A 24,710-nucleotide genomic window follows, 5' to 3' on the forward strand; every position below is an offset into this window, starting at 1 on the left:
TCACAACCAGGTTTTAGCTCCGACATGTTCCGACAGGTGTACATTTTCACCTTTTGTCCAATCAGCCGGATTCACTGCAGATGGACTTCAGTCCAGGTGTAGAAACATCTGAAGCACAATGAGAGGAACCAGAATGCTACTGAGCTCAAGCGTGTCATAGAAAAGGCTGTGAATACTTCCGTACGTGTGTCAGTCATTTACAAAGGTTTCAAGCTAATTTGTTCAACTCTGAAAGCAGAAATCAGTCCCAAATCAGTTCCATGCAACGACTGCTTGCAGAGGCTCCTTTTATTCTGTTCTCATTGAGTTTCACCCTGTACATGCTTCCCTCAGGGAACATTATTATTATCATTAGCAGCATGGGATAAATTTTCATTGTTATGCCGATGACACTCAGCTTTATTTATCCATGAAACCAGAGGTGACAGAGAAGTTAGTGAAGCTTCAGACCTGTCTTAAAGACATAAAGTCCTGGATGTCTTCAAATTTCCTCCTCCTTAACTCAGGAAAAACTGAGGTCATGGTGTTTGGTCCTGAACCTCTCAGGAATAGATTAGATCACATGATCACCCTAGATGGTATCTCATTAACATTTAGTCTCTCTGTGAGGAATCTTGGAGTAACTTTTGATCAAAACCTCTCCTTCAACTCACACATTAAAATAGTCTCTACAAGTGCCTTTTTTCACCTGAGGAACATCTCAAAGATCAGTAAACTACTGATCCACCATGATGCTAAAAAGTTAGTCCATGCATTTGTTACTTCCAGGCTGGACTATTGTAATTCTTTATTATCAGGGTGTCCAAACTCCTCTTTAAGAAGCCTCCAGTTGATCCAAAATGCTGCAGCCAGAGTTCTGACAGGTATTGACAAAAGAGATCACATTACTCCTGTACTGGTGTCTCTTCATTGGCTGCCCGTTAAATTTAGAATATATTTTAAAATCCTTCTTTTGACCTACATGGTCCTCAGAGGCCTAGCTCCATCCTACTTGGAGGAGCTAGTGACACCTTACCAGCCTAATAGACCGCTCCGCTCTCAGAATGCTGGTCTAGTTGTGGTCCCCAGAGTTTCTAGGGGTAGAATGGGGGGGCCGAGCATTTAGCTACCAGGCCCCCCTGCTATGGAACCAGCTCCCTGTCCAGGTACGGGAGGCTGACACCTCTACTTTTAAGATTAGGCTTAAAACCTACCTCTTTGAAAAATTGTTATAATTATTGTTACTAATTCTGTAGTTCCAGTTATTATCATAGACAGACAAATTATCATCCTTAGGGGGTCGTCTAATCATTAGGTCACATCTTAGCTATGCTGCTATAGGCCAAGGCTGCCGGGGTCCAGAAACATGATCACCTGACAGGCCTGTCACCCCACTGGGTCATGGTTTCCTCTCCTCCCCTCTCCTCTCCTATATATTCTATCCTCTACCTATCCTCCCCACTCTCCTCTCTCTACCCAGCCGGCCATCAGCAGGAGGGTCCCCCTACATGAGCCTGCTGAAGGTTTCTTCCTGTTAAAGGTGAGTTTTTCCTTGAGACTGTTGCTTGTCTGGGGTTAGGCCGTGGGATTCTGGAAAGCGCCTTGAAACAATTTTGATTGTAAAAGACGCTATATAAATAAAGATTGATTGATTGAGTTTCCGCACCAGCTGAAGACGCTGGAGGTGCAGGAACAAGCAGATGGAGACAGAAACCTTGAGGCTGAAGATACTGAGTGAGAACACGAAGAGACAAGCTGGAGGTCGTCCTCCTGCTAACGTATCCAGGCTTCCTGTGAATACACATCATGTCCTGAGGGATTTCTAATGTAATTATTGGAATGTGGCTCCTACAGCTCTGCACAAGATGTGCAGAACAAATGACAGTCAGGGCTGCAGTGGCCAGTGAAGACCTCCTGGACACGAACCTGCTTCTATCACAGAGACGACACAGGAGCCTCTGACTCCAACAAAAGGGAAGAACCAAGAAGACAAGAAATAAGATGGAGAAGAGGCAAGAATGTGGTGAAGAAGCGTGGTCCACTGGTCACAGATAAGAATTTATTTAACAGCGAATAAAGCGTCAGACCCAAAAAAGCCAGGTTCAGACAACAACACTGAGCACATCCTACATTTCCAGAGGCCCCCAGAACAACAACAAAGTCAACGTTGCCACTGTTAAGGTTTTCCTTTCTGTTTTATTGTTTTTTTCAAATGCAAAAGTGGCAAAAACACGATACCGTATGAATACTTTTAGTCAGCTAAAAATACTTTACATTCAGAATCACCTGCTGTTGTTGAAACGTGAAGGATTTTACCAAGGACACACATTATTAACATCCCTTTAAAAGGCTTCACAGTTCTGCTTTTAGGTTCGCCCTGTCAATCATCTCACAGTACACAGTAGCTGCCTCATTCTGGAACCAAAGGCTTCATCTGCAGATTGTCTGGGTAGCAGTTCTTCTTCTTCTTTATGCATGCTGCAACAAATAAAAGGGAAAATCACCGCACATTTTCAAAACAACAACGTGAAGCGGAAGATCGTCAAACCGAGACGTCTAGAAGCTGGGACAAAAGGATAGGAAAGGAGAGGAGAGGAGAGGAGAGGAGAGGAGAGGAGAGGAGAGGAGAGGAGAGGAGAGGAGAGGAGAGGAAGCCATGACCCAGTGGGGTGACAGAGGCCTGTCAGGTGATAGAACACATCTGCCCCTCTTTTACTCTTCTGTGGTTTAACCCTTCATCTCTTTGAATGAAGGAAACCTGCATTTCTGTGGGATGAAGCTGATCCCTCCTGGTCGGTGTCCTCACACACCTCCAGCAGCTCATCGGGGGAAGAGTTCAGAATAAATAAGACTTCCTGTGCAAATCCTGTGTTTTTAGATGAAACATGGAGGACCACACACATGCATTCGTCTTTGAGGACATCATAGCGTCCATTGTGAACTTCAGGGTTTAGGCTTCATCCAAACTCTGAAGCAGGTCTTCTGGGCCTGCAGAACAAGGCCCTTGAGGTGGAGGCAGTCTTCCCTCAGCACCAGTTTCACATATGGGTGCACAAGGTGAGCTGTCTCTCTGGGTTGCACCCAACTCATTTGGCTTTTGTTGCTGCGAATAATTCCTCACGTGTAGGTGCATGTGCATGCTCACGCCTCCCAGTGTCTGCAGATGTGCCGGTGAGTCGTCGGCATCTCTTCCTCGTTCTGCCCATTTAGAAACATTAAGACATCAAGCAGCACGATGAATGTTCACGTGGCGGCGCAGCGCGAGTGAAATGGGACTAAACTACAGCCGCAGGGAACATTCATACATAATGTCGGAGAGCAGGCGGATCAAAGTGTGACGTTCTCTTGTTATGCCGAGCACATTCCGAACGCCTCGTTCAAAAACTGGAACACAGAGTGATCAATAAAAGATGGAGGAGCTGTGGAACACAGGCGCTCTGTCATGACATGACAAACAACTTGGGTCTGGCTCTCATTCAACACCACTGTTGTTGCTTCCGTGAATTAAATGCATGGTCAAAGATGATGGTCGCGAAAACACTTCAAAAGCAACATTTTGCTGACAGAGCCGCCGACCTTTGACCTTTCAGGATGTGTTAAAGCGTCATTAGCCTGTCGTCCCAACGTTGCGACTGTGACCTGAGCAACTTTTTTGGTGATTAAATCCCTCTTGGACTTCCTGACTTCCTGCCCCCTCACACCGATCAGCTGATTAACTTCAGGATTAGCAACCACCATGCAGACAAACGGAGGAAAAACACACCAGAGGGAATATTTACAGCAAAACAGGAATTGGCACCTAAATTTGAGGTCCATTTTAAAAGCATATTGCCAATGTGGAAATTTACATAAAAAGCTTTTTATGACAAAGGAGATAAAGCAGGACGAGAAGAGTAATTACAACTTGATAAAAGGTCTCATCTGGAGGATCAGTGATGTACTAGCAGGTTCAAAATCAAGAAGAGGACTGGACAGGAAGAGACATGTCTGAGGAGACCAGGAGTGTAACACCTGCGCAGTGTCAAGACGCTGGAGGACAGACCAGGGCAGAGGTCTTCTATGCAGCCTCTCGACCAGTTAGGAGGCTTGTGAGGGCTGTAATGAGGCCCAGGAGAGGAGTGTCAACCTGTTTGACACCCATGGTCCCCCCGGCTGTCAGGTCTGCGTCCTCTGAGACAATTCTAAGACAAATATATCTTTGAAGGGTGAAGATGAGGGACACTTCTTTTGCAGTCTGGCTGGTGGGGCAGCGACTGTCCTGGCAACACCGTCCACAGACTGGGGGGGGTGGTCAGGGTGTCTCTGTCCACCGCTGAGGCTCTGGGCAGTCAGAGAGGACACACGCACACACACACACACGCACACACACACACACGCACACAAATACATACTGTATTTACATGTCTTGAACCCCCCCTCAGGCATCCTCCTCTCTAGGTAAATGGAGGAGTTTCAAGGTGATCCTCTTCTGGTTAGATTATCATGTTGTCCTGGGGTTTGGCAGGTCGATGACGATAGGGGGGTTCATGGGGAGGAAGTTGACGGTGCAGGCTGAAGCGTTGACAAACGTCGTAGTACCGTCGGTCATCATGCCATACCCTGCACAACACCAGAGACCCCCCCCAAGGAATGATCAACACACATGAATACTTTTATTATTCTACTGCTGTCAGAAGGTGGAATGAGAGTGTGAAAGAGGAGGGGGAGGAGAAGAAGGAGGACTGTGATAGGGATAGTGCCGACCTGTAAGGTGTCACCTGTTTATACAAAGAAAGCATCAGTAAAGGCTCGGTATCATATGAAATGAGCACTGAGGGTGGACAGGCTAGGAGAACATGTATACAGGAGTGTGTCAGGACACCTGTGACATTCATGTCCCATCCCTGGTTTCATAGGTCAAATGTGGGTGGTCTGAAATTGAGCTGCTGTTTTAGTTGGCTCTATTTCTGACTCGATCGGTGTCGTGGCTCCTTTCACATGCAGAATTCAAAAATAGCAAAACTATCGTGGTGCAGGTCTGTCCCATTAGTACTCAGGCTAATGAAGAGCTCTGAGTCTTCTGCTCTGAGAGGATCCTGATCTAGTTTCTAATCTGGCTCTCTCTAATGGGCCGCTGCGGTGTCTGTGGCTCAGAGCTGACCTGATAACACCAAAAAAGTAGTCCCTCAGCCCATAGAGGTGATCTCTGTGCCCTGGCTGGCTTGAATGAGTCCTGCTGGGAGGCAGCAGTTCAAGTTTTTCTATAATAGACAATCAGCATATTGTCTTCAAGATGGTATTTTAGTCTTTGTCAGTGCTCTAATGTGTAGCTCCAAATATCCTGCTTAAAAGTGAATTCTTCTTCTTTTATAGGCTTCAGTAGAGCAAAATGTTCTGAAACGTGGCTGCATGCTGGTGCAGAAACAGCATCAGGGTCTGATACTGCTGGACAGGACAGGACAGGACAGGACAGGACAGGACCGGACCGGACCGGACCGGACCGGTATTAAAAAGGCTTTGACCATCCCATAATAAAGTCTTTACCTTCATGAATGTGTCCAAACACGTGGACCTTGGGCTGGACTCTCCTCTGAACTGTGTTCAGCAGCTCCATGCATCCAACCCGCTGCATCTTCTTCGGGACCCAGTCCAGGAATCCTGCGTGAGACGGGACATGAGCAAGGCAGTGATGCTCCACAGAGGAGGATTGGTACACTTGACTTCCACTGCAGGAAGACTGAAGCAGCCCTGATTTTGTCTGATTGAGACATGCGATTCTCTGTGCTAACGCTCATCTCTCTCCAGAGTGATACATCACGTTTAGACTGACACTCTTTGTTGCAGACTGGTCGTCTAACAGCAAACTGCACATCGCAGCACAAAGACGGGAAAAATAACGATCAATCACGCACGCCCAGTGTGCGTGACAGGGATGAAGCGTGGCTGCTTGGTGCGCATGCACATATAGCCACTGCTGAGTCAATAAAATAAAAAAGGAATTTGTGCCTCCATCTTCCCTCTGATCTGTCACTCAGCCCAGAAAGCCGGGAAGCACAGGAAAAAGCAGCAAAATGGCGTTATCTTCAAGCGTCTTGTGTCCAACCAACCGCAGAAAGAGAGGAGGGTGACATGAAGATTGTGTGATTGATGAAAAAATTAAATGAGTTGATGAAGAATAGATGTTAATGCTCTAAACTGGCCTCCACAAAAGACATTGTTGGACATAAAAAAGGCGACGGTCACCTTTGGACCGTAAAATTTGTAGGGCAATGTGGCATGTCAGGACTGAGGAGCTTGAACATGAGAAGCTCTAACGTGAAGGAGCTCTAATGTAAGGAGCTCTAACGTGAAGGAGCTTTAACTTAAAGGAGCTCTAATGTGAAGTAGCTCTAACTTAAAGGAGCTGTAACATGAAGCAGCTCTAACACGAAGGAACTCTAACGTGATGGAGCTCTAACGTGAAGGAGCTGTAACTTAAAGGAGCTCTTACTTAAAATGGCTCTAAATTAAAGGAGCTGTAATGTGAAGGAGCTCTAACTTAAAGTAGTTATAACACGAAGGAGCTTGAACTTAAATGAGCTCAAACGCAAGGAGCTCTAACGTGAAGGAGCTCTAACTTAAAGGAGCTTTAATGTGAAGTAGCGCTAAAGTAAGGAGCTCTAACTTAAAGGAGCTGAACACGAAGGAGCTCTAACTTAAAGGAGCTCAAACGCAAGGGGCTCTAACTTAAGGAGCTCTAACGTGAAGAAACTCTAAGGTGAAGGAGCTCTAACGTGAAGGAGCTCTAACGTGAAGAAACTCTAAGGTGAAGGAGCTCTAACGTGAAGGAGCTCTAACTTAAAGAAGCTTTAATGTGAAGTAGCGCTAAAGTACGGAGCTCTAACTTAAAGGAGCTGAACACGAAGGAGCTCTAACTTAAAGGAGCTCAAACGCAAGGGGCTCTAACTTAAGGAGCTCTAACGTGAAGAAACTCTAAGGTGAAGGAGCTCTAACTTAAAGGAGCTGTAATGTGAAGGAGCTCTAACACAAAGGAACTCTAACGTGATGGAGCTCTAACGTGAAGGAGCTGTAACTTAAAGGAGCTCTTACTTAAAATGGCTCTAAATTAAAGGAGCTGTAATGTGAAGGAGCGCTAACTTAAAGTAGTTATAACACGAAGGAGCTTGAACTTAAATGAGCTCAAACGCAAGGAGCTCTAACGTGAAGGAGCTCTAACTTAAAGGAGCTTTAATGTGAAGTAGCGCTAAAGTAAGGAGCTGTAACATGAAGCAGCTCTAACACGAAGGAACTCTAACGTGATGGAGCTCTAACGTGAAGGAGCTGTAACTTAAATGAGCTCTTACTTAAAATGGCTCTAAATTAAAGGAGCTGTAATGTGAAGGAGCTCTAACTTAAAGTAGTTATAACACGAAGGAGCTTGAACTTAAATGAGCTCAAACGCAAGGAGCTCTAACGTGAAGGAGCTCTAACTTAAAGGAGCTTTAATGTGAAGTAGCGCTAAAGTAAGGAGCTCTAACTTAAAGGAGCTGAACACGAAGGAGCTCTAACTTAAAGGAGCTCAAACGCAAGGGGCTCTAACTTAAGGAGCTCTAACGTGAAGAAACTCTAAGGTGAAGGAGCTCTAACGTGAAGGAGCTCTAACTTAAAGGAGCTTTAATGTGAAGTAGCGCTAAAGTAAGGAGCTCTAACTTAAAGGAGCTGAACACGAAGGAGCTCTAACTTAAAGGAGCTCAAACGCAAGGGGCTCTAACTTAAGGAGCTCTAACGTGAAGAAACTCTAAGGTGAAGGAGCTCTAACTTAAAGGAGCTGTAATGTGAAGGAGCTCTAACTTAAAGGAGCTGTAATGTGAAGGAGCTCTAACTTAAGGAGCTGTAATATGAAGGAGCTCCAACATGAAGGAGATCTAACTTAAAGGAGCTGTAACATGAAGGAGCTCTAACACGAAGGAACTCTAACGTGACGGAGCTCTAACGTGGAGGAGCTGTAACTTAAAGGAGCTGTAATGTGAAGGAGCTCGAATTTAAAGGCGCTTGAACGCAAGGAGCTCTGACATGAAGGAGCCCCCAATGTGAAGGAGCTCCAACATGAAGAAGATATAACATGAAGGAGCTCCAACATGAAGGAACTCTAATGTGAAAGGGCTCTAACTTAAAGGGAGCCCTAACATGAAGGAGCTCTAACTTAAAGGAGCTCAAACAAAAGGGGCTGTAATGTGAAGGAGCACTAACTTAAAGGAGCTCCAGCTTAAAAGAGCTCTAACATGAATGAGCTCTAAGTTGAAGGGGCTCTAACTTAAAGGAGCGCTAACTTAAGGAGCTGTAACGTGAAGGAGCTCTAACTTAAAGGAGCTCTAACGTGAAGTAGCTCTAATTTAAAGGAGCTGTAACATGAACGAGCTCTAATGTGAAGTAGCTCTAATTTAAAGGAGCTGTAACATGAACAAGCTCTAATGTGAAGTAGCTCTAATTTAAAGGAGCTGTAATGTGAAGGAGCTCTAACATGAAGGAGCGCTAACTTAAAAGAGCTCTAATTTGAAAGAGCTCTAATGTGAAGGAGCTTTAACATAAGGAGCTCTAACTTAAAAGAGCTCTAATATGACGGAGCTCTAACGTAATCGGCAGGTCCTCCCAGTCTTGTAGTCCTCATGGGCAGAGAAGAGCAGAAGATGAATGTAGTTCTGGAACTATTCCTCCCGTTCACACTGTTCTTGTAAATAATCCGCTCCGACTCAATCTGTCAAGTGTTTCTGCTGTTAGCTCAGTTAGCTGTAACTACATAGGTGCCTAAGGAGATTATGGCTGTGTGGAGAGAAACTAGCAGCTCCGGCTCTTGTCTTTGGGCTACTTGGCTCTAATGTGCTGCCTGTTTCACAGCTGCTGTTGCCGGCTCCCAGCCCATTTTCCCCTTCCTGCATCAGCTTCTCTCTCAGCCGGAGAAAGAGCCCATATTTTCCTCTCTAGATGGTGCACTGCTGCTTTATTGCACCTAATAAAATCTTAGTTGCACTCTGAAAACACATATCGTATTTTTCTCCCTCATTTTTATTCATCATTTGTTTTTTCCCCATTTTTAAAAACACAGTAAATCAAAGATGGCCCATAGCACTTTTAGTGTGTGTGTGTTTGTGTGTGTGTGTGAGTGTGTGTGTGGGTGATGCATTGTAGCAGTTCCATATGCGAGTGTCTTACGAGCAGATAGCTTGAGACACTTGGCTGAGCTGAGTGGAAAATAAACGTTTGCAGGAAAGACACAGACACCAGAAATCAATCACACACACTCTTCTAAACACCACAGCTGCGGTGGGAGATGAGGTGTGAATGTGTGTGCGCGTGTGTGTCTGTGAGAGAGAGGCTTGTGGGGACAGTGGCTCTGATATCTTCTGAACCAGCATCTACCTTTATGTCTTTACATAAAAAGTGTGATGAATGTCAAATGAGGACTCCGGGCCCCATCAGAGGCTGCTGGCTGTGTTCTGGCCCTGCAGGCTTCCAGCATATGCACTTTTTTAATGTCTCACCTGTCTTCACCCGCCTCGTTTTCAGGAGATGTTCACTTTCAGCTTCTATGGTTCTTCACGCTTCCCTCCTTTTTCTGCGCTTTCAACAATCACCCGAACGTGCACATGTGGATGGTCGGTGCACGGTGGAGATGTAATGCTCCAAGAACTCACATCATTAAAGGGATGTGCACAGCATCAGTACATGTGTTCATATGGGCTTATGCATATTAACACATGCACACACGTGTGTGTGTGTGTGTGAGTGAGACAGGGAGAGACAAGGTGGGTGTTTCTCACCCAGTGGGGGGCAGTGTGTGACTAAGATGTCCGTGTTGTCTGGAATCTGGTTCCACTTGTCCAGCAGAGCCTGACCCCGGGGCAGGTTGAAGCCCCAGCCGTAGTACCAGGGCTGCCTGCACAGACACAGAAGACAGAACAAAAACATGTTCATAAAATTCTTTGATCACTTGACGGACATATCAAGGAACAATGAAGTATGAAGCAGACTCAGTTTGTGCTAATGCTAATGCTAAACATCGCGTGATGCTTCATGAGGCAGAAGCAGAAACCTGTTGGATCCCAGTAGAGATGTGAAATCAGACCCCCCGTCCTGTGTGCACCATACAGAAACGAGCCATTTTAAGTCTAATTATGAGGTGTGGCAGCTTATCAAGGGAAGTGGTCTCCTTGATCTCAGTCACAGACTGGAATGGCTCATGGCAGGAGGACCCCAGTGGAGGAAAAAAGCAGGAATGAGAAAAGAAGAGGGATGTCTTTGTGGCACTAATTCCTGTCCCCTTACTTTGATAGTCCTGACCATGAGTGACACAGAAGAAATTAACATGTCACTTACAATCTGTTCCTCCATCCATCTTTCTCTCCAGCACACGTACGTGCTGCTGTTTACAGCTGCCTGATGTTCTCGGCGGACCACTGCTGTTTCCTGCTGGAGAACATTGCAGATTTTCCAAGGATGTCCATAGTTTGTGTGTCCTTCAAAGGCTGGAGCGGTGAGGCGGCGGTCAGCAGGAGTGCAGGAGGCAGAGCGCCTCGATTTCAGCAGCCAATTAAAAATCCCATCACTTCCTGAACTTCTGAGCCTGAACATCTCTGAGGGAACATCTGAAGTCTCAATCATTGATAGAGTGAATATTAAAATCTCCAGACTGGCCTCAGCCATGGAATATTAATGTCCATTCTGATGTGAACACCCTTAGTTAAAAAGAGCCTGATGCTCAGTTTGTTTCGTGTCTCCTGCAGGGTTGGACAATGAATTCTACATCAACTATGTCCACATGCATCCAATGCTCACAACACAAGGACGCATACGTACACACCGTGTGTAGCTCACTGGAATAGACTACAGGTGTGTGTGAGACACTGGTTGATGGCAGGAAATACCAGGGAGACAGGACACGTGGACACAGGCAGCTCCCATCAGCAGTAATAAGAATAACAAGCGTAATAATATATATTTAAATATGCGATAAAGAGGAGAACCAGGAGTGTGAGAACTGATGATGAAGAGATGAACACTGAAGAAGAACATTGCTAATCTCTCCATGCAGTGACGCCATAAAAACCTCCGACCGTGATGGTTTAATTAAACATTCATGACTCAATGATTCTAATAACAGCCTGGAACTTTGAAGTGGGTATGGGGGCGGGGATTTCTCCGTGTTTCACTTCTCCCACAAAGTTTATGACCAAATTTCCATGCTTCCAGACACTCCTGTCAGCCCAGGACCCTAGAACCTTGTGTGACCGTTCTGTGGTCAGTCTCAGACGGTTTGCATCAGACTCACAGGAGTCTTTTAACAGAGATTTTTAATTTTGTTCTACGAGATGGGGACACTTGTGGTGTGGTGGCCCTGTGGAGGCAGAACATTAGAGCCAGACTGAGGCTGGAGTCCTGCTTCTACAGGGCCACCACGAACCTGGTGTTCCAGCAATCAATCTTTATTCATATATTAAGGAGAGCTTCCCTGAGGGAACATTATTCGGCAGCATGGGATACATTTTCATTGTTATGCTGATGACACTCAGCTTTATTTATCCATGAAACCAGAGGAGACAGAGAAGTTAGTGAAGCTTCAGACCTGTCTTAAAGACATAAAGTCCTGGATGTCTTCAAATTTCCTTCTCCTTAATTCAGGAAAAACTGAGGTCATGGTGTTTGGTCCTGAACCTCTCAGGGATAGATTAGATCACATGATCACTCTAGATGGTGTCTCATTAACATCTAGTCTCTCTGTGAAGAATTTAGGAGTAACTTTTGACCAAAATCTCTCCTTCAACTCACACATTAAAACAGTCTCTAGAAGTGCCTTTTTTCACTTGAGAAACATCACAAAGATCAGGAAGCTACTGATGCGGCATGATGCTGAAAAGTTAATTCATGCTTTTGTTACTTCCAGGATGGACTATTGTAATTCTTTATTATCAGGGTGTCCAAACAACTCTTTAAGAAGCCTCCAGCTGATCCAAAATACTGCAGCCAGAGTTCTGACTGGTATTGACAAAAGAGATCACATAACTCCTGTAATGGCGTTGCTTCATTGGCTGCCCGTTAAATTTAGAATGATTTTTAAAACCCTTCTTTTGACCTACAAGGTCCTCAGAGGCCTAGCTCCATCATACCTGGAGGAGCTAGTGATACCTTACCAGCCCAATAGACCACTCCGCTCTCAGAATGCTAGTCTACTTGTGGTTCCCAGAGTTTCTAGGAATAGAATGGGGGGCTGAGCATTTAGCTACCAGGCCCCCTGCTGTGGAACAAGCTCCCTGTCCAGGTACGGGAGGCTGACTCCATCGCTACTTTTAAGATCAGACTTAAAACCTACCTCTTTGAAAAAGCTTATTGTTCTGTAGTTCCAGTTACTATCATAGATAGACAAATTATCATACTTAGGGGGTCGTCTAATCGTGAGGTCACATCTTAGTTATGCTGTTATAGGCCAAGGCTGCCGGGGTCCCTAAACATGATCACCTGACAGGCCTCTGTCACCCCACTGGGTCATGGTTTCCTCTCCTCTCCTTTCCTCTCCTTTCCTGCTCCTCATCAAGCAGACTAGTTATGATGATTCCTGTGTAGTTTTTCTGCCCCCCCCCCCCCTCTCTATTTATTTACAGGTATCGCCGCCTTCGGAGCTGCATGATGACCTCTGGCCCCGCTGACCCATTGTATTGTGTATTTTTGTGTATGTTACTGTGCTCTGTGCCTCTCCTCTCCTCTCCTCTCCTCTCCTCTCCTCTCCTCTCCTCTCCTCTCCTCTCCTCTCCTCTCCTCTCCCCCTCCTCTCCTCTCCTCTCCTCTCCTCTCCTCTCCTCTCCTCTCCTCTCCTCTCCTCTCCTCTCCTCTCCGTCACTCTCCTTCTCCTCTCCTCTCCTCTCCTCTCCTCTCCTCTCCTCTCCTCTCCTCTCCTCTCCTCTCCTCTCCTCTCCTCTCCTCTCTCTTTACCCAACCGGCCATCAGCAGGAGGGTCCCCCTACATGAGCCTGGTCCTGCTCAAGGTTTCTTCCTGTTAAAGGGGAATTTTTCCTTGCCACTGTTGCTTGTCTGGGGTTAGGCCCTGGGATTCTGGAAAGCGCCTTGAAACAATTTTGATTGTATAAGACGCTATATAAATAAAGATTGATTGATTGAAAAGTAGAGATGGTGTCAGCCTCCTGTACATAGACAGGGAGCTGGTTCCAAAGCAGGCGGGCCTGGTAGCTAAATGCTCGGCCCCCCATTCTGCCCTTAGAGACTCTCCCAAGTAAACCAGCATTCTGAGAGCGGAGCGGTCTATTGGGATGATAAGGTGTCACTAACTCCTCCAGATAGGATGGAGCTAGGCCTCTGAGAAACTTATTGGTGAGAAAAAGAATTTAAAAAATCATTCTAAATTAAATGGGCAGCCAATGAAGAGATGCCAGTACAGGAGTTATGTGATCTCCTTTGTCAATACCTGTCAGAATGCTAGCTGCAGCATTTTGGATTGCCTGGAGGCTTCTTAAAGAGTAGTTTGGACACCCTGATAATAAAGAATTACAGTAGTCCAGCCTGGAAGTAACAAATGCATGGACTAACTTTTCAGCATCATGCCGCGTCAGTAGTTTCCTGATCTTTGCAATGTTTCTCAGGTGAAAAAAGGCACTTCTAGAGGCTGTTTTAATGTGTGAGTTAAATGAGAGATTTTGGTCAAAAGTTACTCCTAGATTCCTCACAGAGAGACTAGATGTTAATGAGACACCATCTTGAGTGATCATGTGATCTAATCTTTCCCTGAGAGGTTCAGGACCAAACACCTCAGAGTTAAGGAGGAGGAAATTTGAAGACATGCAGGACTTTATGTCTTTGAGACAGGTCTGAAGCTTCACTAACTTCTCTGTCTCCTCTGGTTTCATGGATAAATAAAGCTGAGTGTCATCAGCATAACAATGAAAATTTATTCCATGCTGCTGAATAATGTTTCCGAATGGAAGCACGTACAAGGTAAAAAGGATTGGTCCAAGTACACACCTATGTGGAACTCCATGGCTAACCCTACTGTATGAAGAGGGAATGCCATGGGCATGAGCAAACTGGAATCTATCTGATAAATACGATTTAAACCAGTCTAGTTGTCGTGGTTCAGTTTCTGGATGGCATCCGGGACTAGGCTGATCTCCGAAGAGCGCTGAGCCTCCAGCGCACCTGCAGCTGGTTACGTCCTAATCAGAGCTTACTTAAGCTCTCCCCTCTTTGCCTCTGGTGCCGGATTGTTGCTTTTGTTCACGCATCTAGCTCCAGCACCAGCTCCCCAAGATCGCCCGTCCTTCGCCTCATTGTTCTCTAGTTTTGTGAGTTTTTTCCTGTGCCTTGTCACCTTTTTAAGTTGTTTTTTTCCCATTTTGAATGGTGATTTTTCGTTCGCTCTTTCAGTTGATACTTTTCCTGAGTTTTGTTGTTACTTTGTTTGATCTTCTTGGATATTGTGCCAATAAAGAACCTTTTGCTTGGCCCCTGTGTCTGGGTCCTCGCCTACCAAACCGTTCCGTAACACTAGTGCTGTCCCTTTCATGCCAATCATATGTTCCGATCTCTGTAACAGGATGCTGTGATCAACTGTTTTAAAAGCAGTACTGAGGTCCAGAAGAACCAGCATAGAAACCAGTCCATGATCTGAAGCTATAAGAATATCATTAGTAACTTTAATAAGTGCTGTTCCTGTGCTGTGGTAACCTCTAAAGCCTGACTGAAACATCTCAAAAAGGCTGTTCCTCTGCAGGTGCTCCAGTAACTGAGTAACCACCACCTTCTCAAGAATTTTAGAGATAAAAGGAAGGTTGGATATAGGCCTATAATTTGCGAACACATCAGGATCCAGTGATGTTTTTTTAAGCAACGGTTTAATCGCTGCCAACATGTAGGACCGGGGTACATAACCTGTCACTAAAGACCAATTGATCTGGTCCAGGATATAACTGCCTATCAATGGTAAAACATCCTTTAACAGATGTGTTGGGATGGGATCTAAAAGACATGTGGTGGACTTCGATTTCTGAATTAGCAAAGACGCCTCAGAAAAATATTTAGGGGTGAAGGAGTATCAGGGCTTGTTGGAGACCCTGTATGTTCCCACAGTCGGCACATCTGGTGATGGTCCAGTTGTTGGGATGGCCTGGTTAGCTTTCTCTCTGATAGCTAAAACCTTATCAGTGAAGAAGCTCATGAAATCTTCACCACTAAGAGAAGAAGGGATACGTGGATCTAAAACGCTCTGATTCTTGGTTAATTTGGCCACAGTGCTGAAAAGATATCTGGGGTTATTCTGGTTTTCTTCAATTAAAGATGAACAATAAGGTGTTCTAGCCTTGTGGAGGGCCTTTTTGTAAACTACCAGAGAGTCTTTCCAGGCTACATGGTGGCTATCTATTTTACAAGAATACCACTTCCTTTCTAGTCTCCGTGCTTTCTGATGAGGGTCCTAATATGTGAATTATACCACGGGGCCACACCTGCTCTGATTTACTATTTTCTTTTTCAGGGGGGCAACAGAATCAAGCGTGATTCTCAGTGAGGTTGCTGCACCTTCAGCAATAGAGTCGACCTCAGCAGGGATAAGATTATAATGATTCATCCCTGGGGTAACACACAGTGGTCCTGGGATCAGCACAGGGATTGCTTCCTTAAACTTAGCTACAGCATTATCTGAAACACACCTGTTATAGTAAGACTGAGTTCTGAACATAGAAGAATACTTAATCATAAATGTAAAAGTGATCAAAGAATGATCTGACAGGAGTGGGTTCTGAGGGAACATTGACCTCAACACCGTAAGTCAGAACTAGATCAAGGGTGTGGTTGAAGCTATGAGCTGGTTGATTTACTTGTTGAAGGAAACAACTGACTTAAGTAATGAAATGAAGCCATTTCTAAAGCTGTCACTTATAACATCTATTTATTAAATTGATAATAAAGTGGCTTTTCTGTCCTCCGGTTCAGATGGGTGATGACAAGAGTCAGGCTTTCAAATTAACTGGAGTCATGTTTGGGTTTAGGATTAATAAATATCTTGGAGTGATTGCTGCCAGTCCCCCTCCTCGACCAGTAACACGAGGAATATGATAATTAAGATGGGTAGGAGGAGTAGATTCATTTAAGCTAACATACTCCTCCTCCTGAAGCCAGGTCTTAGTAAAACAGAATAAATCAATGTGATGATCGTGCACAGGTCGTGCACAAACAGGGATTCACACAAAAGAGATCTAATATTTAAAAGTCCACATTTAATTGTGATGTTAGTTTCTCCTATTTGTGCTTTGGTATTAACTTTAATAAGATTATGGTGATTGACTGCTCCCTTGCTCTGTGCTTGGTGAACTTTTAACCGTGGAACAGAGACTACCTCTATAGTGTTAAATATGTTATTGTTGGTGGATGAGGGTTCTATGGAAGCAGCAGAGAGGTGTGTAAGACAACAACTCTGCATCCTGGTCTGGACCCTGGTTTGCCAGGTCACTTTGGGTCTAATAAAATTACCCAAATTACTAGAAATGACAGAGGCACCATCCCGTGTGGGATGGACACCGTCTCTCCTAATCAGACCAGGTTTTCCCCAAAAACTGTTCCAATTGTCTATAAAGGACACCTGGTTTTCAGGGCACCACCGTGACAGCCAGCGCCGAAGAAGAGAGAATAGGCAGAGATCACAGACAAAACAACAGCAACAGGGCATCAAAGCATCGAGGCATTGAGGGATCAAGATATTGGGGTGCGAGGGATCAAGGCATCGAAAGATCAAGGTATCAAGGCAATGGGAAATCAAAGCATCGAGGCATTGAGGGATCAAGACATTGGGGTACGAGGGATCAAGGCATTGAGGGATCAAGGCAACGGGGAATCAAAGCATCGAGGCATTTTGGGATCAAAGCATCAAGGCATTGTGGGATCAACACATCAGGGCATTGAGGGATCAAGGCACTGGGGCATTGGGGCATTGAGGGAGTAGATGAAGATCTGGTAGTTACAAAACCATGAAGAAACCTGCAAACCTGCAGCTGTCACACCATGTCTCAACTCTGTTCCACCTGTCTCACTTCTGCCCCACCGGTCGTACAGCTGCTGCCCACAAGTTTCTCAGCTGTCTGCGATTCTCCCAAAAGCAGGTTGTTTACACACACACACACACACACACACACACACACACACACACACACACACACACACACACACGAACACACGCGCGCGCGGGCACACACACACGCCGGGAGAGAACTGGGATGTGACAAATCAGACGGGACCCTTGCAGTCAACTTCATGCCCAGCGATAATGAGCTCCCGCCGGGGACGAATCTCAGCGGGAGGAAGCTACGATGTGGTTAACAACACTCTGATCTGCCAACACAAAGTGTGTTTTTAAAATGGAGAGGAAAACACAGGAATAGAAAGTGGAAGTAAAACTGTGCAGAGCGGAGACAGAAGAGACGGGTGCAGAGCCAGACCTGCTGAGAACCAGAGGCTGGATCAGACCTGTCAGAAACCTCCATCAGAGCAGCAGCTCTCTGGTGGAGAGAATCAAGGACAAGAGCTTGTGCAGAGGGACAAAGGACTGGTTTACAAAGGTTGACTTGAACAGGAACACCTGTGTTGGACCTGTTTGACCTAATTGATGCCTTCTTCTACTTCAAATTCTGTGATTCTGTATAGATTTTCTCAGATTCAAGAGTTCCTGACGGAGTTCACGAAACGTTTCGTGGCCCATGCTGACATCAGCAGGACAAATGCTTCAGTTTGGAAAAAAGGTTTCAGCTCTATGAACTATAGGGCACTGCTGTGCAGCTGCTGCTGCTGTGCAGTTGCTTCTGGTGCTGCTACCACTACTACTGCCACTGCTGCTGTTCTGCTGCCTCTTCTTCTGTTGCTACTACTGCTGCTGCCCCTGCTGTGGAACCAGCTCCCTGTCCAGGTAAGGGAGGCTGACTCCAGGGGAGTTTTACTTTTAAGATTAGGCTTAAAACCTACCTCTTTGAAAAAGCTTATTATCACTAATTCTGTAGTTGCAGTTACGATCCTAGACAAATTATCATACTTAGGGGGTCGGCTAACATCTTAGTTATGCTGCTATAGGCCAAGGCTGCCGGGGTCCAGAAACATGATCACCTCACATGCCTCTGTCACCCCACTGGGTCATGGTCTCCTCTCCTCTCCTCTCCTCTCCTCTCCTCTCCTCTCCTCTCCTCTCCTCTCCTCTCCTCTCCTCTCCTCTCCTCTCCTCTCCTCTCCTCTCCTATCCTCCCCACCAAGTAGACTAGTGATGTTATTTCTTGTGTAGTTTTTCTGCCCCCCCCCCTTCTGTATTCATCTACAGCAGGGGTGGGGAACCCCCGGCCTCCGGGCCATATACGGCCTAGGAGACCATTTCTACCGGCCCGCAACGCAATAAGATTTTTATATTTTATATGTGCACTTATACAGTGGGACCGTTCGCTAAACTCTGCGAGCTGCGAGTAGCAGCGGTAGCGTATTTTTGCCTTTCGTATCCTGAAATTTCTTTCGTAACAAGAGGAAATATTTTCCCGTTTTCCCGATAAAACAGACGATTATGTTATGTCTGAGTCAAGGTCAGGGTCAGTGAACACAGCATGTGATGTACGTAGTGGGCTGGACTGACTGACACGGACGAGTAATGCATAGCGAAACACGCTAAACTCGACGAGTTGAAAGGACAGATGAGTTTGGATAAAATTAACGCTCTTCGCCGGAGTTTGGAGGCTCAACAAGCAGCTTTCACACGACCATGTACCGACAGAGAGAATATTACGCGTGCAAGTTTTGTGGTGAGTGAATTAATAGCCACGAAGCTGAAACCTCACGCCGAAGGAGAGTTCGTGAAGGAGTGCCTCGTAGCCGCCACTGAGGCGCTCGCGCCGTACAAAGTAAAATTGTTTCAAAGTGTGAATTTTTTTTCGTGAATAACTACTTAACTAAGACATATATTGTTATGATTCCAGTGGCTAACGGTATGTTTTTATGGTCAAGGAATCTAAATATGTAGTCAAAGTATATGTGGGACTAATATTTATGGTGGAAATCACAATATGCCAGGAATTGTTGCGCTTGGCGGAGGTCTGCGCTCTCCGAGTGCTTTCTCGTTGTTATTATTATTGTCTTTATCTTTCTTTCTTTTAATTTATTTTCTTGATTATCTTGTTGTATTGCAGTTTTTGTGAGTAGAGGCCTCGAACAGGCCCTTACTGGTCTCTTGCCTCAACTCTGCACCTCTTTTTTTATTGTTTTGTATGATCATGAAAACATATTTTACTTGTTTGTCATTTTATTCTATTTTTTTTGGTGATTTTATATGCATGTGTGCTAAATAAATAATTCAAACTCAAATGCAGCAATCATGAGACTTAGTAACAAAGTGGTTATAGACTTTTTTTGTCTTTTTTTTGCATCCCTAGGTATGTGTTCATAATAGTATGGCCCTCGGAGGACTTTATAAAAATTGAAATGGCCCTCGATATGAAAAAGGTTCCCCACCCCTGATCTACAGGTATCGCCGCCGTCATCAGCTGTATACTTACCTGCTGACCTCCGACCCCGCTGAACCACTCAACCCGACTCTACCAGCAGCCTATTTTAATTAATATAATGTATTATGTTATATTATGTTCTACCCATTCTCTCCTCTACCTGTCCTCCTCCCCCCTTCTCCTCTCTCTCTACCCAGCCAGCCATCAGCAGGAGGGTCCCCCTACATGAGCCTGGTCCTGCTCAAGGTTTCTTCCTATTAAAGGGGAGTTTTTCCTTGCCAGTGTTGCTTGTTGGGGGTCAGGCCCTGGAATTCTGTAAAGTGGCTAGAAACAGTTCTGATTGTAACAGATGCTATATAAATAAAGATTGATTGATTGATTGGTTGATTGATTGATTGCTACTGCTGCTCTGTTGCTGCTACCACTGCTGCTGCTGCTCCAGTGCTGTTCTGCTGCTCGTGCTATTATGCCTCAACTGTGCTGCTGCTATTATGTGGGTTACTGTGGTGCTGCTGGTGCTGCTACTGTTCTGCTACTATTATGCTGCTAGAGCTGCTGTGCTGCTACTGTGATGCTGTGCTGCAGATTCCTGTTTCTCCATGAACACTGATGAGGATGTGTTCAACTATTCTTGGTGCTCGTCTTCTCCAGCAAACTGCTTCCTGTCGCCTGTTTCCACTCCTGTAACTTTCTGCCGCCCAACTAAATGAAATGTCACTGGAAGCAGAGGGACTCCTTCCTGGTCTTGTCTCTTCATATCTGGACTTCAGGACGTGACATTTCCCAAGTCCTTCTCTGTTCCTCCATCAATATGACTCCTGGCAGCCACAGTGAAGAGCGCTCAAGTTAAATTCATCCAGGCTGGGCAGAAGCACATCCGTTTCCTCCTGCGCTCAATAATCACCCATTACTGACTTCTGGGGGGGGGTTCTGTAATCTAAGAGGGACTTTACAGGTGTGATGGTGCTGCAGGAGGATGAGAAGATGACTGAAGAATCCACCCATATCTGTCCTGCCTGTGACTGAATGTCTACCATCACAGTTATGTTATGGAGGCGGAGGAGAAGGTGGACATGAGACAGGAAGAGGAGGACAGCAGGTACACCACTGTTTGTCTTGCACAGATAACTCTCCCAGAGTATGATTCTGCCCATAAACGCCGTTAGACGTTTTCCTTTTTTCAAGCAACCCCCCATCCTCCCACCCCATTTCCTTTCAGAGTGATAGTTGCCTTGGTAACCATGGCAAATCTTCCCTTTCTCAAACAGATGTCCCATTTAGTTGGAAATTAGAATGTGTAAAAAAAAAAAAAAACCCACGAGACACAAATTATTTCAAAGTTCTGTGGTGGAGAGAAGGAGACGGGTGGAGGGGGAAGACAATGGAAGAGAGAAGGGGAGTGTCCCTCCTCTCCCCCTCTCCTATCTTCAGCAACAGTGGTGATTATTCAGTTTCATGAGAGGGTGAGAGGGTGAGCGGTTGACTCAGTTTCCTGTATCTAAAAGAGAGAGGGGGGCGGGGCCTGGGTCGAAGCTTCCTCCTGGTGCCAGCACAGCAGAAGGGCCAGACTGCAGTGTGAAGTGTCCTCCAGGGACAAGTGACGCTGCTCTGGTCCCAGGGAGCAGAACTCAACCTTTGTAAACCAAGTGCACACGCATGTACCCACCAAAACTGTTGTCAACAACAACAACAAAGACAGCAACAGCAGCAGCAGCAGCACCTTGGACCTACTGGATATGGACCTACTCCAGGCTAAAGGGACCTCCTGTTCAAATGTGTCACCGAAGAGGGAGTAAGGGAAATGCTAAATGGATGGACGGATGGACAGATGGACGGATGATCAACTACCAGGATGTAGAAGAATGAGATGAGTGCAGAAGATGGAGGGAGACTGAAGAAAGAAGGACCATATGGAGAGAATCACTTCTATTCTAAACAATGGCACATGCCTGAGGCACACACACACACACACACCCACAAACACGCGCACACTCACAGGCTCCGCCCCTAGAGGCCAGTTAACAGGTAATTTAAGAGCAGAGCAGTCCCTCCAGAGAGACGTCCCCTCTTCTCTTTCTGCAGCTTCCATGTTTATTCAGCTGTGGCCTGAAGACTGGCAGCAGTTACTAAACGTGAAGACGAGTAGGAGGGCCACAAGAAAGGAACGGAGGGGGCTTAGTGAGGGTGGGACGGTGACAAGTGTTAAAGTAGGACAACTCTGTCTCCTTCTTTCCTCCACCAACCCCCTTAAGTAGCTGTTTATTAATGCTCAGTGTATGTAGGCTACTTTCTCTGGCTCCTGTGGGAGTGTGAAGACTCCAGGGATGGAGGTGGGAGATGGAGGAATGAGGAGGTAGAGAGAGAGGACAGGGCTCGGGGGGGTGTCAGAGTCTCCCAGTGAATCAGATGTTAATTTAGTGTGGGCTCTGGTGAGAAGGCCCAGAAAAGCACCAAGTCCCAGCTGGTGGAGGTTGACAGCTAAAGAGCAGCGCTGTGGTACCGCTGCCGGCACCACCGCCACCAGGCAGACGGGATCCTGCACAGCTGGAATTAGTTCCACTCAACGTCAGCAGGCTGCCAGGGTAACCGGCTGCCGTTCATTTTTCTGTGACTAAAGACCTGAAGACAACAGACACACGGACAGACAGAAGGTCAAATCCAGTGTTATTGTTCAATTGGGGCTGTTCACATGTTCTTCTATCTAAGCCAGTCCAACCCAGTTCAGAACCAGGTCCAAAACCAGGTGACCCCCACGCAGCAGCAGCTGTGAAAGGGAGAGCTGTGAGGACTGAAGCTTGTCCTGTCTGGCTAACCAAGGACCCAGAAGGTGACAGCAGCCTCAGAGCATCTCCACCATCATCAGGCTCATTAAGAGGAGCAGCGAAGAGCCTCAAAACCAGCCACCTTCATTCAGCGGCCGCTTGTCTGCCGAACCTGCAGTCAGGACAAAGATGAAGGGACCTGCAGGTAAGTGGTTTCTCTCAAACGGGAGAGGTGAGGAAGAGGAGATGGAGGAAGATTGTGCAGAGAGGAGGAGGAGGCGGCGGAGGCTTCTCTTCATCTCTGTACTGTTTGATGAGCTTTCTTAATTGGGCCACTATAGAAGAAGTGAATCCTCAATAATTAAAAAATCTAATTAAGGAGTCTTTTGCATCTGCGTCTTTAATTATTCTACAGAGCGGCCAGATTGATGCTTTTCTGTTTCTCCCATTTAAAGGGAAAAATGCTTCCTGGCATATTTTTCCCGGTGGAGCCCCCCCAGTAAACACGGCAACCTTCTCCCGTCCTTGTGCACGTCTCCACCATCATCAGAAGCATTTTCAATCCAACCAGGGACGCGCTTTAGCTTGCTGCGCTATTGCGTCTCTGTCCTCCCGAGTTCAGCCACGTGCTGAGACCACGGGCTGCGAACAGAGATGTTTCACACGTGACCTGGCAGGAAGGCCCCGAAGACCCCCGAGCTGAGTCTGAGACCAGAGCTCGGCGGTGAGAGGGGTCCACCTCCAGGTTCTAGATGAGACCAGCCAAACCAGGAGGTTTCTCCTCACCAGGGCCGAGAGATTCTGCCTCACCCACCAACATTTTCTGGACCCTCCTGCACACCTGATGGTCATGTGACATCACTTGTGTTGACCTTGTCCTCCCTTCACTTGTACCTCCTCACTCATGGTGTCTCGAGATCCGCCTGTACTACAGCCGAGCAAAGCAAAGGTGGGTTCTTCCTGTTAATGCAAAGCAACAACTGCAGTGTTGTAAATGCTGGATGATGTGGAGTGGCTGTGCAGCTGCACAGCGGGAGCCTCCGACAGGCGGAGAGGCTGTGCACGTAAAACGCTGGCGCTGGAATCTGAAGCTAAGGCTGTTGTGGTCAACGCAAGTTCAGTTAAGAATGTAGAAGAGACAATACAAACTGGGAGAGAAAGAACATGTTCCATGGAGCCCCTCTGCACACACACGCACACACACACAGCAATCAGCAGGACAGCGTCCTAGTTTCATGTAACATTACGTTCAGCTGGTCTCGGACCCTCTATAGGTATGAGCTCAGACGACCACAAACACACACGGATCACCTGCATGTGTGCACTCATGCACGTAAGGGATGATGATGCCCGATGAACCGGGCCTATGTTTACTAAGGTGCACATCCGCCAGAGCCCAGCTGTCCCATGTCAGACTGTAATAAAGCATCAGTGGGAGGGGGGGCACGCAGAGCAAACTACTGAGACAGTTCACACATTCAGCACTCACCAGGGGGAGCCGTAGATCCTGAAACCCCGAACTGTCACCTCAGAGTCCTGCAGGTAGATGCAGTTGGTGAGCAGCGACTGGACATTCTCATAGTTCTCTGGCTTGAGTTTGGAGGCTGAGGGGAAGTAGTAGAAGTCCTGCTTGATCAGGTCGGCCATGAACTCCTGATCAAAGGTTAGCTCGTGGTTCCCGGCGATGACAATCTTGATGTCGTAGGGAAGGGTGCCTGGCAAAGGTGGAGAACGGGGTGTGATGAAAGCTGAAGGGAAAGAGAAGAACTGGGACCACATGAACCCAGATCACCACTCACGTACATGTCACATGCACGTGTTCAAGCACATCTGAGTCCGTGCACAACCTTGTAAGGCTCAAACATCAAAGATGTTTGTGTTAGAATTTAGAATCAGCTTTGCCGATGAGGAGAAGCTGGTTGAGGGGTGACGGAGAGGAAGGCAGCACCAAACTGAGACAGTATGGCATCCACATGAGACTAGGCTTCCCCCCCTCTCCAGCAAAGCTCTACGTCTGTCTGAGTTTCCCTCCATCAGTCAAGGTCCCAGCCCAGCTCATCGCTGCCGTCTGTTTCTGGAGGCCCAGCTCAACGCCTCCATCAGGGATCTTTATCTGGTGAAATGATGAGGAGAGAGCAGCCGGTCTGAAGCGAACAGGCAGAATATTAAACATTCTGCGTCTGTTGTCGTCCTCCACTCATCACACATTCACCCCTCACATTCCCACCCAGTTTACTTCTGTCTCAATGGTTTTAATTGGCTACTATTGCCCGGCGGGATCGATGCTGCTCTGCACTTGTCCTGTTTCAAAACGCAAAGTTGTCTTCAGGAAGACCAACACAGCTCCTGGAGCACCCAGAAACTTACAAAATGCTCTCCTGGTTTGTAGGGTGATGGGTCAGAAAGTTCAGAGGAATGATCCAGAAGTGATAGAAGGAGTGATGAAAGGTTCCTTATTAATTCAGTCAAAGCTATCAAACACTCTATC

General features: G+C 46.4%; 1 protein-coding gene across 3 annotated transcripts in view; it reads right to left on the reverse strand.

Annotated features, from left to right (window-relative positions):
• Window positions 1-2,016: 2,016 nt before the first annotated feature.
• Window positions 2,017-24,710, reverse strand: part of mpped1 (metallophosphoesterase domain containing 1) — a 37,402-nt gene continuing 14,708 nt past the window's right edge. Inside the window, exons 4-8 of one of the 3 annotated variants that reach the window (XR_003885761.1) lie at window positions 23,712-23,937; window positions 9,756-9,871; window positions 5,503-5,616; window positions 4,380-4,578; window positions 2,017-2,457 (exon numbers count right to left, since the gene is read on the reverse strand). Coding sequence is in view for 1 of the 3 variants with exons in the window: in XM_029825699.1 (XP_029681559.1) it covers window positions 4,460-4,578; window positions 5,503-5,616; window positions 9,756-9,871; window positions 23,712-23,937 (575 nt within the window). In the remaining 2 variants the exon portion in view is untranslated. Of the gene's footprint in view, window positions 4,579-5,502; window positions 5,617-9,755; window positions 9,872-23,711; window positions 23,938-24,710 lie in introns of all 3 variants that reach the window. The other 2 variants (XR_003885760.1, XM_029825699.1) reach the window with 2 other exon arrangements.

Source organism: Takifugu rubripes, chromosome 18, assembly GCF_901000725.2.
Source record: "Takifugu rubripes chromosome 18, fTakRub1.2, whole genome shotgun sequence".
Taxonomy (NCBI): Eukaryota; Metazoa; Chordata; class Actinopteri; order Tetraodontiformes; family Tetraodontidae; genus Takifugu; species Takifugu rubripes.